Genomic DNA, 17,655 nt, shown 5'->3' with positions numbered 1-17,655 from the left:
TAATTAGAAAAACTTCCATTTTCACACCTTCTTTCCCCAATCTGGCATTTGTGCAGAGGCCAGTTCCAGTTTCCTTATTAAATGCATCAGAAAATAAATAGCTAGCGATTTAACTCTCATTATCACATGATACTAGCAATTACTGAGCAATGCCAATGCAGATGTGGTAACAAAGGGAATCATCTCCATGTATTACACTTAATTTGTCTTGTTGTTCCTAAGAGCAATCTTATATAATAAAGGAATAAGGAAGAAGGCAATACTCAAATTGAGTCTATTTGAATGTCTCTATTTGCATCTCTCCTTGCCCATGCTGGTTTCTGACAGTATTTGCTTCTGTTTGGGTAGAGTGACTACAATCCCTATGACTGGTAATAAAGCAATGATTTTGAGACTTCCTTGAGGATAGTGTTCAGTTTCTCTTTCAGTCACTATTAGCCTTACCAGCCAGATTGTCCTTTATGAAATCAGTCTTTAATAAAAGTTACAGAAGCCACTTCATAAAACAAAGTAATAGATGTCTGTCTAGTCAAATACAATGAAATCTACATGAGGCAGACCCAAGCGAAGAAGGGGAAGGGGATTAAAGTTAAGATGGTCACGGTTGCCGAAAACACTACATAGCTGAAAAAGTCTTTGATCTGTATGTGTTATGGTAAAGTCCCTGTTCCCCAGCTTAGCAAAATAAGTTGTCCCAAATGGGTTAGGAGGCCTCTGCTTGGCATCTCCCTTCTGGATCTCTAGTTTCAAACCTCTGACCCATACCCCCTTCCCTATTTTTTTTATATTGTTCCAAGTAACTAGCTTTCGGGAGCTGTGGCCCCTCCCTGAGAGGGTGCTTTTAGTTTGCAGGTGTGGCGGGCAAGTGTTAAAGCCTCTAAAAGGTAGGAGACAAATATTGTAACACTAGATCTGTGCCCCCCTCCCTCAGCTCACTAACCTTCCATCAAGGTCTAAAAGAGTTGTCCCAGGTGGATTCCAAGACAGTTTTTGCTCAGCTACCTGATGGACTCGAGCTCTTCATTTAAGGGACCACCCAAACACCTGACTTTCGCACAATACACTGAGCTTTCCACCTGCAAGCAGCCCCCAACACATGCCCACCTCCTAGCTTTGTCTTCCAAAAGTGTTCCAGCTTTCTGACATGCCGACTCCATTCTTGGACTTCTGCCTTCTGTCACATGACCTCTCTAGCTTGCCATCTTCTGCGAAGCTTCAGTTACCCACCAGGTCTCTCAGCTCTAGTCTCTAAACTGAACTACCCTAGCTTCCCCAGACAGTCTTGTCCTCCACACAATCCCTTTCTCTGGGCTCAATAAACTTTGTGCTCCATAAAAATATCTGACTTTGTTTGCACAGCCCCCATCTTGTTTGGCAAACATGAAATCAGCTTACTGCATTATTCAATACCCAATACCCCAGGGGTGCACAATTAATTCAGCTGGAGGGCCGCTTAACGTGTTTTGGTGAGCTATTGAGGGCTGCAAGGGTAGCCCTGCCCTTTAACAGGTGCTCCACCCCCCCGGTCACCATCTTGGGACCGAAGTCCTACCCCTAACCCCTGACCTTTGCCACAGGAAGTCCTGCCCCTTGCCCCCAGAAGTACTCCTTTTGGAAGGTGGGGGGTTGCCATCTTGGAACTAGAAAAAAAAAAATTATGCACTAAAATTAAGCTATAACATTTTTAAATTTTATTTAAAAAATTATTTTTGTCCTGATTTGTGTGTTGGCGTAGCGTATATAGAAGTGGTTGGATAACAGCTCAAAATGAAGTCCTGTATGTTGTGGAGAGGGTGTGAAGAAGTATGAGGGGGTATGGGTGGGTGGATATGGGGGGGTGCATGTGTGTGAGTGTGTACGTGCGTGCATGCGTGCGTGCGTGCATGGGGGGGGTGCAGGGTTTGTGGGAGGTTGTGGGGGTTGTGTTTGTGGGTGGGTATGGGGCTGTGTGGAGGGGGAGGGTGGCTGGAGAGGTGTGGGGGTGCTGTGGGCCTGAGGTGTGCATGGGGGTTTGCATGTGGGACCCCCCACTACAAACACGCCTCCCTCACACAAGCCCCCCAGCCTACTTGCAAGGCTGGGATCAGGGCCATCCTGTGAGCAAGGGTGGGAGCACAGCATGCACTGCCCCTGTGGGAATAAGCAGGGCTGGGCCCCATGTGACCACAGCAGGGGCAGCCCAGAGTTGGGCCAGATACAGTGAATTGGTAGGCACCCACCCACAGGCTGGATAAAAATAAATAAATAAATAAATAAATAAATAAATAAAAATTTTTAAAAATTAAAAAGTCGCCTGGTGGGACAAATGTGGCCCGCAGGCCATATTTTGCCCACCCCTGTAATACTCAGTCACAGTGATTAAAACCACTTGAGTTCTTTTTGGACACTGTTAGGTGTTTCTACTTTCCCCGTAAAATAGTCACTTGTTGCAAAAAGTCTACTCTCATTAAGCTACAGAATAAAACAACTTCCATCTGAGATACCACTTTATGATAAGCAAATTGTTAAGCCCTTCCCCCATCAAAATATGTTATCCAGCCCATATATATACACATTTCCAATATCCCACACAATCACTAGGGTCTTCTGTTTTGTTTTGTTTTGCCTTTCCCCCCCACACCTCTTAATCTTTTTCAGTATACAACTTTTTTGGACAGGTTCTTGGTCAGGCTGGCTCTGGATTTAAAAGTAATACGATTTATCTGGCAAATAGATAACTAACATGTTTTACGTAATATTTGTTTGCACTCTTGTATCTCATGTACTTAGACACTGCTATTCCAAGTATAACGGGTTATTTTATATTGACACCTGGCCTTGTCTTGGCCATGGAACCTTTTCGTAAAGTAGTGTTTTTTTGCTGGATAGTTTCTTTTCTAATCTCATCCACAATGCTGGACATAAAACATGAGCATGTAACAGGAATATTACATCTTTAGCAAGGTGGTCTACCAAAGACTACAGAACTGCAATGTCTGGGACAATACTGACTGTGCAGCAATGCCTGTAGGCAATATCTTGTTATAAGAAACATTCTTATTATTACTTAAAACAATGGTAGGCTGAGCTCAGTTCTAAAACACTTGACTATGATAGCAAATCAGACCAGATGACTTCTCAGAGAACAGCACAAGAATTGCTTTCAGTGCCTTCTACTGCAGACAGCATCATCACTGTAGAGTGCTAATATTTTATATATATGTGTAAATGTATAAACATAATTATAATCAGACAGACATGCTGTGCTGAGCCAGAAGATTGTTCAAGTTAACCTCATATCCAACAAATTAGATTGTTGAATATATGCAAGGCAATATAAGACCAGAAGAGCAAATATCACTGTGTCTCCTCTTAATTTTCATCCTCCCACAGTCATACCTCTAAGCATCTGTACCACTCAAAATACCAAGGGCAAAATACCAATGCACAGCAGGCTAACGATAGGGAAGGTATGAAAATGCAAGGTAAAAAAAAAAAAAACGAAGTCCTGGCTGTGCGGGCCGGGCCCCGCTCCCACCACCACGCGCGGGTCGGGAGGGGCGATCCGCAGCCCATCTTTCGCACACGTGGGCTGTGGCCGGCAGCCCGGGCACGCGGGGTTGGAGAGAGCCTGCGATGAGCTAGAGTTAGTCACAAACGCGTAGGGGTTGATTGAAAAGATTGTTTACTTACACCCAAAGATGGTATTAGTGTAGGCTGGACAGGTTTCCAGGCACAGCTCCTGCTTAGATCCTCACTAGAGGACCACGACAAATTCGATTGTTCCCACGGAGATGTTTAGGCTCCACGGGTCCGGTTCGGTTGGGCTCGAAAAGCTCCCCGGAGTTGCTTAGGCTCCGCGGGTTCGAAGTTACAGGAAAGGGATACGTCTGGGATTGCGATCAGCGACGGGGAGAGGCTAGAAGCGAAAGCTCCGTAGGTTTGGTTCTATTGCCTGCTTAGGGGAGACGCATTGGGTCCGCAAGGGTCCGCAGTGCTTGGAGATCTTCACACAGAGTCTCTCTCTTCCTCCCTCCTCTGACTTGGGCAGAAGCTACCCAAGCCTTTTATACGGCTAGCAAGCCAATAGCTAGCCGCCACGTGTGCCTACATTTGGAATTGGCCAATTATGTGGCGCGAATCCGAATACAAATGGCGGGAACTCCTTTGCATACTAGTGATACACGCTGCAAAAGAAATGCACCCTGCAAAGAAGCTGTAATTTGGCGGGAAATCCCCCGTTGCACCAGAGTTCTCTCTCACAGCACAGAACTCTACCGTGCAAAGAAAGCTACAATCGGCGGAAAAATAATTTAGCAGTGCCGAAGCACACACACAAACAAAAATCACAACTTTGGGTTCTGACACTGGCATTTTACAGCGCCTGGCACGTGGGCAATATTGATCCATAAATAGGGCTCATAACACAAATTACAACAATTAGTGCTTAAAAGAAATACCCTGACAGAAAAGTGTTAAGTAAAGGAACAGATCCAACCATCCATCCCATACCTTGCTTGACAGCAAGAATAACTTGCCTCTCAAACACAGATCTCTGAAAGAGGAAGCATTAAATATACTTTAAACATGTAGAGAATTCAAATCTGGCTACTATTATTTTAACATGGCATAATATTATAGTTCTGTAAATTAAACTAAGCCCTACTTAATACCAAAATAAGTGAGCTTACAAATAGTTATACTCAACTATTCTGCATTCATTCCGTGTTCACAGACTTGTATTACAAAAGGCAAAGGTCCTGCTTTATTAGTCTCTTTGACTTTATTCAAAGATACAAGCAAAGTTTGTAAGTGTAATGCACTTCAAAGGCTTTTCGTAGAAGCCAAACAACATCCCACATGATAAGCTCTTTCTTAAAATACGAGCTGTGGTGAGTGGTGGTAGAGACCAAAGAAAACAAAATTTTGTTGCAAATGTTTTTGGACTTTTTTTTTTTTTTTTTTATACTCTTCTAATACAAAATGACTTCTCATGGAGTCAGCCTGCAAAGCTGTTTTAAATTCCATATAAATTGACTAAAGAATAGAAGCTAAGAAGTCTGTTTCACTTTACATATGGTACAAATGCTGAGTAGTTGCAATAAGGACACAATAAAATAGTTGACAGAGATGTAGCTCATCTTTTTGAGTAACTCTACAAGCAGTATTGCAAATACCGTTTATTATCGATGCAAATACCGTTTATTATTGATGCAAAATATTATAATGGTCTATGTCATAAGTATAACAAAACAGGGAGCATCTACACGTGAAATGAGTGTGCCTGAATAAACTCTGGCACAATCTGCACTGGAGTTTATTGCTCCGGGGCACAGCATTTACATATGTGCCTGGTACTGAAGCATGTTCAGCCGGGGTGGAGCAGACCCGGGGGGTCAGCCTGCCAGCCCAGAGCTGCTCCACTCCCACTCAACATGCTGTGGAGGGGCTGGCTGAGGCACTTAGGTGCTACAGTACAGGACTAGCCAGCAGGCAACCCCCGTACAATAGCACCCTAGTGCCCCACCCAGCCCTGGTCACCATCTACACATATGTTATGGTGGAGTAAATACCACTGCCATAGGATAGTAGTTGAGCAGTACTATCTTGCAGAGGAGTTAATTAACTTAGTCTGGCCTTATTACGTCACACATGTTGAAGTGATGCTTTACTGCGGAGCTAATTACTCAACTGCAGTAAAGCACATGTGTAGATGCCCCCATAGAAAAGTACTTAAAAACCTCTTCCTTTAAGTCTCTGGTCTAGTGAAATGAAGTGAGACCCTGTGTTAACCTATTTTTAACAATAATGAGAAGTGGAAAATAAAAACAATGTAGTGCAAGCAAACATAAGATTCAGGATCGCCTATCAAATAAGAATCCATCAGAAAGTGTTTCACATAATAACTCCAAAAATATACTCCCTACCCAAACTAAGAGCTTGAGTTACTAGGTGTTCTGAGTTTTCTTTTTAGAAATTCAAGTCTCTAGCAGTGTCACTGCTTTTAACTTCACAATAACTTGAAGAAAAAAAGCAAAAAAGACTTTATCCTATGCATGATCCAAATGCTTATTAAGTGAAAAATGTGTGGTTATGTGTGGTCATGGTGCATTTTGGTTTGGATGTTTATTCAAAGCATTTAGAAAATGATGTCAGCCTAGAAACACAATTACAGAGACCTATTTATTTTGAATCTCACTTCAATCTTTGTACAAGTGTTGTTGTTTTTTCTCCCCCACCATTTCACTCCAATCACTAATGTAGGCACCAGAATACCAGAACATTTCAAGTATTTTTGAGCTCTTATATATACTTTTAATTACAATTTTAATTCCTTTACTACTTTAAGGGCTGGATAACTATTCCAAGGCAAATTCAAGCAGGTATTCAATACAAAATGACAGATCTAGACCAGATACTGGGCATGAGGATGATTTCCCCTCGATTTAAATACAGTGGACCATTGTCTGGGGGGGTGTTCTCAGACATGCAATAAGCTTCAATACTTGATCTGAAACATTAGCCACTGTTGACCATAGGGGCACTCACAATCCTGTTGCTGATTTTTTTGTTTGTTTGGTTCATTTAGTTTAGTTTAATTTTGTTTTAGCTGAGGGTGGTAGAGCATTGATGTGAATGGGTGTTCATGAAGAATAAAGATTTGGAGGATAAACTGGCATAAAATACACAGAGAGTTGCAAATGGAGACCTTTGAAGTTCTTATTACACACTTTTGCTAAATAAATATTTCAAGTAGTTCTTATTAAGACATGCTTTCTTAATGCCTGTGTGAGGATAATATAGTGTACAAGTGGGAAGTGACAACACTTCAAAAGATGAGAGGATGTTGGGACGTTTTCTTTGTTTAAGCTTTTATAACCACAGAGACCCTCACACAGCTTGGGAAGAGACTTGTCTGCCTCAGAGACAAGTGACTGAGTCAAATATTCCAGAATTCAAAATTCTTGTTCAGTCAGGCTTGCATATTTCAAGCCTGTGACTTATGTTGCCAAGGAAGTCTCTTCATTTTAAATCCCTCTTCTGCAAAATAGATAACTTCCCCTATTTTTTTTTAAATTTTGATTCCCAAAATGTTCATCTCAAAACACCTTGTTTCCAATAATTCATTATGGTAAGACTTGACTTACACTATCAGAATATTCTATCCACTGTTGTTCTTTATCTTTGTGTGCACGCAAATATATCCACGCTTATGAGAGATTAGAAAACTATGAATCTGCATTGCAGAGTTTTGGACTAGCCTTTTGGCTCACAACTGCTGATCACTGCAAGCTTATGTACGTATCATGGATCACGAATAAACGAATCCATAATCATGACTGATTAAACCCTGAAGTACACAAAGGGAAAGTAAACTGAACCAGGTACATGCATCAGCATGAAGATAAGATAGAAAATGGTTATTTTTCATAACAATTTAAGAGTTGCCATACCAGAACATATTAATGGTCCACCTGTTCTGAACTGTTGTCTCCAATAATGGCTAATGCCCATGCCTCTGAAGAAAATAGAGACCAAAATATTATTATTATTAATCATCATAATATAAAAGGCACCTAGCTAGGAGAAACTATAGCAAGTAATACTGAAATCAGTGGACACTATGAAAATCTCATACAACAACAACAACAACAGTTTCTTAATTCTGGGAATTCCATATTTATCCATGGCAAGAGAGAAGCTCTCCCCTCCTGAATTTTAAATAAAATCAATCAGTGATACAAGGATTTAAACAGTTTCTTCGCTCCTTGCTATGCATGGGGTTGCAGCTTTTCTTTCGTAAGGAAAAGTCACTTCCAAAATAGAGGTAGAGGCGGTTTTAGGATTCAGAATTTCCGAGTCTCAACACAAAGAATTGATTTTAGTCTCTTTTGCCTTAACACCCTTCTCCCTGTAGCCTTTCAGCTTAGATAATGACCACCACATACATCCATCTTACCAGTAGGAACTGATATTTAGGGGCTGATGACTGTAACAGCAGGGGCCAGTGCTGAGATGTTTAGACTACACCAACTCCAGAAAATGTTAGAGAGTTGGTAGCACTGATTGCCTTTTCTCTCACAGCTGTGAGTTCGGGAGTACTGGAAAAACCTTATTTGATGATATTTCATCTTCCGATTTTTGAGACCTGGTTTCCCAAATAACAGCCACCTGTGTTCACAAGAGACACGCATGGAACTAGTGGTGCATTGATAGAGATTTTTTTGGCTGAAACCAATAGCTAATAATTCACCAAGCATATTGGCCAATACCAATCTGATAGATGATTTACAAGGGCATACCTGGGTGGTGTGGACAGCAGCTCCCTGCAGATAAGTTTGTGAAGGGGAAGGGGCGTAGGGGCGGGAAAGGGCATGGGGGGAGGAGGGACAGATTGAGGCCCCCCACAGTAGGAACAGGGGCAGGAGGCGCTGCCCAGCCAGGGTAGAAAATGGGACCCCAGGGTTGGAGTGGGACAGAGCCACAGGCAGCTCATCCAGGGGATCAGCATACTGGCGCTTAAAAATGGCAGCATGGGCACTTGAACTAAAGCTCATCAAATAAGCTTAATTCAAGCACCACTGCCACTATTTTTAAAGTGCCAGGATACTTTTAGGAGCCATGCCGAGCAAGGTAAGGGTGGAGGTGGGCTGCTTGCTATGGACTCAGGGCTCCCTGCCCTGCTGCCTTTGCCCCAGGAGCCGCACGCTTGCCCTGCAACATCCCCCGCATGCCTGGTGGCGGGAGGCACAACTCACTGTCCCCACTGCCGCCAGATAGGCAGGGGACACAGCGCAGCTGGCACACAGCTCCCAGGACAAAAGAAGCAGGGCAGAAATCCCCAAGCCCCCCTCCCGGACAAGCCCCCTCACGACTCAGCCCTGGCCCCATTCACTACCCTGGATGGGCAGTGCCCCCAGCCCCTTCCCCACTCCCTCCCTCAGTGGGGGCCTCGATTTTCGCCCTCCCCCCATTCCCCTCCATAAACATACCTGCAGGGCATTGCTCTCCACATTGCCTGGCTTTGCTCCTAGCCACGTGCATAATGTGGCTGTGTGCATGCACGTAGCATCTGGAGGCCCCGGCTAGAAGGCATATTTTATTTCTCAGTCAGCCATTTTATTTATTTAATCGGTGTAGTAATTACCAACTACACCGGCGAAAAAAAGCCCATAGCTGATAATGTTAATTTTCCTTTTATCACTACTGATCTGGTATGACACCGATATATTGGTGCACCTCTATATGAAACCTTCCATTAGTGGGCTATTTCATTTGCACCAGTAGCTGTACACGCTTAACCAACTTACATGCTAAGGCCAAGCACAAGGGACACATTAAAATGAATAAAAGATAAAGTCACAAAACAGGAATAACACTTCCATCAACTCTGATACAGTACTTCTAATGTAAATTTTAAAAACTTATTGTTAAGCGTACAAATGAATTCCAGTTCAACTCCCCTGACAACTGTACCCACCACTTACACCTGATTAATATAAAAGTCAAAACAGTGTGGGTACAAGAACTTGTCTCTTATTTTCAGATGATTTTCCTAATGGCCTGAGCAAAGTAAGACACAAAGCTTAGGAAAGGCCTGAGCAGAGTCTAGTTGTCATAATCAGTGACTGTGACGTCTGCTTATCCAGTAAGATAAATTAGAAAGAACGAACACCTGGAGCCTTTAAAAACAAAGATTGTCAGCACCTCCTCTGATGAAAGGAATGTACTATACACTATATATAAAACATGCAAGAGTCTGAACAGTAAAGAAATAATCACTTAGCGCTGGAGACCTTGCAGATTGCAAAGCAGTATCTAACCTCCCTTTTCTAAGTATGCTAATCAAGAAGCTAGAGAAAATAAACAACACCTCTAGGGTTATTTGTCAGCTGCCAGCATCCAGATACCTTTCAATCATGTTTCTGGGCAGGACATGGGCAGGAGACAGCACCTGCGGTATTGGTGGATGACCTCTTGCCATGCATAGAGTACTAGATACACCCCTACTCATCCTGCTTGAACTCTCCAGAGCATATGATAACACTGAGCACCAAACTTTCAGTCCTAACATTTTCACCTGAACCTGAAGGGTCATCCTGGTACCCTGTTCCTGTGAAACAACAGCCATCAACTCTAGAGTCCCACAGAACCTTAATCTCTCCTGAACCTATATTAGGGTCCATGGAAAGGTCCTATCAACAGGACATAAATGAGATGAAACTCTATAACTGTTTGCATATCAAACATAAATAGTACCATGTCTCCCTTTCTTTGTTGCTATGCCAAAATAGATACTTGGATGAAGAACAGCCAGATAACAAGAAAGGCTGATAAAAAATGATGATGGTGCTTCCTACTTTCACAACTCAATGTTAAATGCTACTTTCAACATAGTTTATTTTATTTCTGTGTATGAAGAACATAATGAGAGAGAGCCATTTCTCCCAATGCCTGAGAAGGCACTTAAGATGCATTCAAGTACTATGGTGATGGCAACCATATAAAAAACACCTCAGCTCATCTAATCCTATCAAAATCCATGCCCCACACAAAAGAGCACCTCAGTTCTCCAATTTATCTATTATACATCCAAGTCTATAAAATAAATAAATAAATAAATCAAAGCACTAAATAACGCCTCAGACTTTCTATACCAACGGTTCCCAAACTGACAGATCATGTACTACCAGTTTAAAACGATACAACCTGAAGTACCACCAGAAAATTTTTGTCATATAAAGTAATTATAATAAATCTTTTAATGTGTACCACTGTCAGGCTGCCTGCGTACCACTGGTGGTACTCATACCACAAATAACTGCTGTTCTATACCTGTCAGCTATCCAGAGCCTGGCTTCCTTGCAACAAAAGAATCAGTACACAGCAATGGCTATGTAGGATCAGACCACCCTGTTCATCACCTGGAATACCTAACAGAGCTTCCTAACTTCTAACCAAAGTTGTTCCGAGTTTTTTCTCCAAATGTATAGAAACTGATGGATGCTTCCAACTTTCTAACAGTTGGCCTCTCCAAGCCCCTGTCTGCAAAACGATGTAGGACCTTTTCTTCTCAGTTGCTACTAATAGCTACTGCCTCCAGTTGGTAGAGACGGTCACCTTGATCAACCCCTGGCCCAGCCACAGAGTGAACAATGGATGTACTAGGGAGTAGATGGGTTGGGAAGGATGAGAACCCAAGGAATTTCAGGCAGAGACAAGACCAGAAGAAAATTACAGGCTGCACATAAAAAACAAAAAACTGGAGGAGTGTAAGAGAAGACACAAAGATGGAAGCAGGACTGCTGGAGACATACAAAAACAGAGATTGCTGCTGGCTGCACACACAGTAAGACATAAATTCGGCTCCCCCTACTGACAGAAGATGGCAAGTAGAGAGGTTAAAAAAAAAAAAAATCTACACCAGAAAAATCATTATTGCTGAATACCTTCCTAGAAGGGAATGCAAGTGTATTAGGGAGGCCACACGCCTTACAGTGTTATAAGCACAGACTTGGAAGTTTGTAAACATGTATTGAGGGGTTTAAGAAAAATTATCATTATTGTTCTTCATCAGTTCAGTTTCTTTGGAGCTACAGAAGCTCAATGAGATCAATGCATGCAAACGACCACATCACTTAGAAAAATAAATTAAAACTTCCTGGACAGACTAGCTATTTTCCTAACAGAATTACAATATCTCTAATTAGCTCCTATAGAACAGCAGACAACATCAGCCCACACTACCTACTGTCTTCAAAAGTCTAGTTAAAACAGTAAGGCAGATCTTCAGCTGGTGTAAGTCCATATGACTCCGGAAAGCAAGAGAGCTGAGCTAATCTATACCACCTGAGAATCTAGCAGTGATGTTTAAGTTAGGTAAGCAGAGAAGCAGTTAGCCGTGTTCATAGATTCATAGATGTTTGGGTTGAAAGGCACCTCAACAGATCATCGAGTCCGACCCCCTGCCTAGGCAGGAAAGAGTGCTGGGATCAGATGACCACAGCCAGATGCATATCCAACTTCAGTGTTCATTCAGTCAGATGCCTATCTGACTTCAGTGTTAGTCTGAAGTCAGAAGACAAGGTTGATATGCACCTTTATAGACTAGTTAAATAAGATGATATAAATGTGCACAAGCTTTCATGAGTAGAAGTTTACTTTATCAGATGTACAAAAGTTTGTGCCCTATGCATGTGCACACACCCCCTTTAGTCAGTCTATAAAGGTGCACACCTATGCTACCTTCCAAGTTATGTAAACTCAGATATTAATCTCATTTCTTTTTTCCATTTCCATCATTTTTTTTTTTTTGAGAGAGAGAGGATAGAAGTTCTCTCTCTTTTTCTGGAGAAAACAGGATGAACAGTAACATTTTAAGTCACAGAATAAGGCTTAAAATAACAGGTTTCCAAATAGAACAGCAGCATAAATATCATTTACATCTCAGGAGATTCAACCATTCCTTCTACTACTTAAATATCTTTACCTACACCCAACATTAGAGTAGAACTTCTTAGCACTTGAAAAGACTTTAACTATGAATTTCAAAATAATTTTGGATACTTCTGTTTTTGGATGTATAACTTGGGACACCTGAAGGAGGATGAATACTGAAGCACATTAATTTGATTTGGGTGGTTTTGTTTTGTTGTTGGTTTTGTTTTGTTTTTTGGGGCGGAGAAGATAGGATAGAAACAACTCCCTTGAAAATATTCTAAATCAGGTCCCCAAAAATCACTTTTGAAAAATGTTGGTCATTGGTCTAATGGATTCTCTCATGGTTATAGCGTACTTACATGGAAGTCTACGTTCCATGCCTGTTTTTCCAGCTTCTTAGGTAGGGTTAATACTGCTTATCCATCTACATACAGCATTCAAAACTTCAGGCATGGAGTAAGACCATAAATTACTGTGGTCATCCAAAGTCACCCCCACCACCAGACCTAACTCAGCTTCCAGTATTAGGATTGGTCCTTCAAATGACAGATATGCCAGCACCAACTGACCCAGCCTGTTCAGACTAAGAAGCTTCAGCATTATGCAAAATTCAAAAATGTTTTTTTATGACGCACTTTGCCTTCAGACACGGGATTTTGTATTTTTCCCTAACTAAGCAAACTCAAGACATCCATCTCAGTTCATTTTTATTTTATTATGCAGATGTAGCATATGCAAATTGCTCAAGGGTTATGTCAACACTTTACAAGTTCTAGATTAAAAAAACATTAATTTTTCATGCATACATTTGTAGGCTTCTGATGAACAACAGAACTGATCCACTGCTTCACCAATTCACAACCATCACATTGCTCCACTTTCAGGTACATTACAGACACTGCACTCAGTTTAGCCTCTAACATTTGTTGCTTTAGCCTCTTTTCACTTGACTAAAAATAAGAGTGATAACAGAGACACACATACACAATGCACCATGAGGCTTAACAGAATGTGATGAAGGACCATGTCCGTAACAGAATCAGGAAAGGCAAAGATACAACTGCCTCTACAGTATAGACGTAACATGTCTCCTGCCATATTCTGTGGCACAACCGATCTACCTAATATGATGGAGATGAGGAAGAAAGTAATAATAATTTGGAATAATTAAGAAGTAAAAGGTTTTAAATGCAGATTAGAAACAAGCCATTAGCCCATTAAAATGCAGCCTACTGTATCGTTCTCAAACCAACAGGAAGAATAAAGTAAAGTAATTTGGGTCAATTGGAAGAATAAAAGCCACTTTATAAAAGAAAACATGCCACGTCTAATATTTATTATCCCTTTATGTTCTTGGATTCAGACACAAGTTTGCTTGTTTAAAACACACACACACACACACACACACACACCAGCAGCAATAGCAGCCACCACTTTTGATACATCCGTAGAGTCACTGTGGATATGCCTCAAGTATCACAATCCAGAATAAAGACTGAAAATTTTAGTCTTCAGTGCTTCATATACGCAACAAAAAACCCTAAATTAAGTACGCAAAACTTAATTATTAGAGCTATTTAATAACCCTCCTATCAATTCAAGAAAAAAGAAGTTGTGTAAAGTGATGACTGGCTAGCATGCAATTTCCAGTACAGGAACTGGTATTACGAATTTTCATCCACCGAATGCGAGTCTTCTGAAATGTATCTTAAGGTCTTGAGGACCAGCTCCATCTGCCTGGCTCATCTTGAGGCTGATTAGTCACATTGTTCCCAAGTCAATGAACAGTTCTACTGACTTCCATGGACTGCACACAGGATCAAGCATTAGTCAGTGTGGAAGCAAACAGGTAACAGAATCAAGCCTGGAATAATTATTCAAACAAGTGCTGACACATAGTTTAAAGTGCCCTGTGCAGAGCAAAATTTATTTGCTCTGTAACGTGGTAGGAATAAAGAGTTCTCAACACTTCATGGCTTGCTCTCCAAAAACAGTAATGAATGAACAGAACACATGCACAGGTCAAACACATTCATTAAAAATAGATACAGGTCAGTCAAGATGGCAAGATTTATAGTCCCTTGGCTAGGTAGGTTTTTTATCTGTTAGGGGGGGAAAAAAAGCAACTGAAAAGAGTTTACATATTGCATAAAACATGCAGCACACACACCTCCCCGATGCAGCTGGGTAAGATTTTTCCTCTGACAGATGCAGAGCAGCAAAACAATTAACAAAACAGCAGAAAGCCAGAGGCTGTGGGAAATTTACTGTGGTTGACTATGCCAATCAGTTTGGTTGGTCTGGAGGCCAAAAGGTGGGAGAGCTCAGTGCAGTTGCCCTTTTCAAGAAGTCAGATCATTCGGCAGCCCGACTACACTTGCTAAGCCCAAGAAAACACGCTCTCTGCTTGCTCCCTTTTGCCTCAGCACAGGCTGTCGGGGACAGCAGAGGGATGTATAGGGCAGGGATTCCCAACCTGGGTGCTGGGGCACCCTGGAGTGCCTTGAGATCCTTTCAAGGGTGCCAAAGGATGCCATGCAACAACAGCATTGTTAGGACATAAGATGAACCCCAAGACTGCAAAGAGGACTCAGCCAGGATGCTGTGACACCCTAGGGTGCCTGGAGATCTTTTCAAGGGCACCATGGGTTGCTACACACTAGTGCTGCCAAGCGAGCAAAGGTGATCACAACTCACAAGACAACCCCAGAGACTGCAGAGAGGGCTCCATGGGGTTAAAACCACCCAACCATCCCCAGTTCTCAGCAACAAGGGAAAGAGGCTGGTATTTCCCAGTTGCCAAACAACGGAAGAGAAAACAAAATAGTGGCATGGTCCGTGGGAGGCTATCCAGGGGCACTTTCAGGCTTCAAAAAGGCACGAGGAGGCCCTGGGCAGAGAGGCGGGGGCAGGTGAGAAGCCAGGGGGCAGTGAAGGCGGGGTGCTACTCACACGGTGAAGTGGTAGACGAAGCACTTCCAGCCCGTGGGTCTCTCCAGGAAGTTATAGACCCTGCCCTGGAGGTTGCTGCGGCTCAGCAGAGGTCTGCGGATGCTGTAGATGGAGACGCGGGGGTCCAGGCTGAGCGGCGCCGGGGTCACCACCACCACGTCGCTGTGGAGCTGGCGGTCGGGGCCGTCCCGGGCCCCCGGCGGGCAGGCGGAGCCCTGGCCCTGGCCCTGGCCCGGGTCGCGGGCGGCGGGGATGGGCGCGTAGTGCGCGCCGGGCGCGCTCTCGGCCAGCTCCAGCGCGGGCTTCTTGGCGCAGGGCGGCATGCTGGCTTTGCGGGGCAGCGACAGCCGGCCCAGGCTCCAGCGGCGCCTCTCGGGCTGCGGCTCGGGGCCGGGGGCAGACATGGCGGGGAGCGGCGGCAGCGCTGTCCCCGTGCCCCCCTCCTGCCCGAACCAAAGGGGGGGGCGAGGAGAGGCGGCGCGCTCGCTGGCTCCGGCAGCGCCCTGGCCCGGCCCACTCGGGGCTGGGCTCCTGCGGGGAAGGTGCGAGGTCTCCACCCACCCCGACCCGGGGCCCCGTGCCACGGGCGCCCGCCCCGCTCCCGGCTGGGCGCGGCGCGGTGCGGCGGGCTCCCCGCCCTCCCCTGCGCGCACGCCCCGCGCCACCCAGGTGGCAAGGGCGCTGCGGGGTGTGGGTGTCTGTGTCTGATCTCAGCCCCGGGAAGGCAGCAGCCAGCACAGGCGCTGGACGTCCCTTTAAAGGCAGGGTCCAGGTGGGAGGGCAGGGCTGCACTTGCACCCCGCTCTGATTCCTGCTCTAGCCTAAGTTTGAAGCCTAAGCTGTGGCAGCAGCGCTTCTAGCCAGGCAGCTGGGAGGGGTCAGTCAAGTGCCTTGGTAGCTCATAAGAAGTCTCTGGCTTCCTGCTAAACTCTTCATGCCACAGGTGTTAAGGACCCGCTTTCCTTTTAAATGGTCTGCCTGGGCCCGCTACTTCGCTTCACCTTCCTTTGCCTGCTGTTCCCTGCTCCTCCATCTCGCAGCCCCACGGAGTGGTAACTCTAGCTCCACGGTTCCCAAACTCTGACAGGTTTTGCACCACCCATTTAAAACGCTTCAACCTTCAGCACCGCCAGCAACTTTTGCAGTTCAACCTTAAGTGCCATCCGCAAATTTCTGTCTTAACAGATTGATTACAATTACTTTATAATGGGGTGATATGACCCCGGCACCTGTTCCTGCCCGGGGCAGGGGCTTGGACCTGATGATCTGTTTAGGTCCCTTCCGATCCTAAGTACTATGATACTATGATTTATAACACGTACCACTGACAGGTTGCCTGCATACTGCTGGTGGTACCTGTACCACAGATTGGGAACCGCTGCTTTAGCTAAAAAAGATTAACTCTGGTGAGTGTTACCTCAGGTGAGCATTAGCTCAGGTGCGGAAATTGGTTTCAAGGAAGTGGCACTGTCCAGATGCTCAGGGAGGCTTGGTTTTGTTTCATGAATCCGAAAACCAGACATGCATGCAACTGTGATGACTCCAGGACAAATGAAACTACATCATTGGATTATTTTTGCCTAGTGTGTTGTGGTTTTAGATATAACATATGATAGGATATCGAAATTCCAAATTTTTTGTTTTGCTCCAATCTTAAATGAAATAATACAACTCTAGGCCCATACGTATTAGTAAAGCTTCTAGTTTCTTTTTAACTTAAGCAGTATTGCCAACTTCCATGATTTTTGGTGTTATTCTTAAAGTCTATGTTTCAGGAATGTGAAAAACTTAGCTCATTCTTTTATACATTTATATATAACTATAACTGTATATAAAAGAAAGAGCCAAGTTGTTCACATTCCCAAAGCATAGACTTTAAAAACAACTCTAAAAATCATAAAAGTTGGCAACACTGATTCAGAAAAATGCATGTGGTCTTGTATTTGCTAGACCACACTAGCTGCACCCCCACTTTTCAAAATCCTAGATCTGCCCATGGGCAGGGGTTATAGCCTGACTGTGATTAAACCATCTGTTTTCCCAGAAGGCTAACCTGTGATCCTGTGTCCCTCTGGCCACCTGGGGAAAAAAGGCCCTATCCATCCCACTCACTCAGCTGACAGCCTGCAACTACTTGAAGGGTGGTTACAAAGAGGATGAAGCTAGACTGTTCTCAGTGGTGGCGGATAACAGAACAAGGAGCAATGGTCTTGAGTTGCAGCAAGGGAAGTTTCCATTAGAGATTAGCAAAAAACTTTCTCACTAAGGAGGGTAGTTAACCAC

The 17,655-nt window shown here is 43.8% G+C and overlaps 1 protein-coding gene across 4 annotated transcripts in view; it reads right to left on the bottom strand.

Annotated features, from left to right (window-relative positions):
• KCNQ1 (potassium voltage-gated channel subfamily Q member 1) overlaps positions 1-15,928 on the bottom strand; it is a 583,123-nt gene extending 567,195 nt beyond the window's left edge. For 2 of the 4 annotated variants that reach the window (XM_014602362.3, XM_019476843.2), the window contains exon 1: positions 15,373-15,928. In XM_014602362.3, coding sequence (XP_014457848.2) covers positions 15,373-15,776 — 404 coding nt within the window. In that variant the 5' untranslated portion in view covers positions 15,777-15,928. The remainder of the gene's footprint in view (positions 1-15,372) is intronic. The other 2 variants (XM_019476842.2, XM_019476844.2) reach the window with 1 other exon arrangement.
• Between the last annotated feature and the right edge of the window lie 1,727 nt (positions 15,929-17,655).

Source organism: Alligator mississippiensis, chromosome 2 (genome assembly GCF_030867095.1).
Source record: "Alligator mississippiensis isolate rAllMis1 chromosome 2, rAllMis1, whole genome shotgun sequence".
Classification (NCBI taxonomy): domain Eukaryota; kingdom Metazoa; phylum Chordata; order Crocodylia; family Alligatoridae; genus Alligator; species Alligator mississippiensis.
The sequence above is the reverse complement of the archived record's forward strand: the minus strand, read 5'-3'. Positions and strand labels throughout refer to the sequence as shown.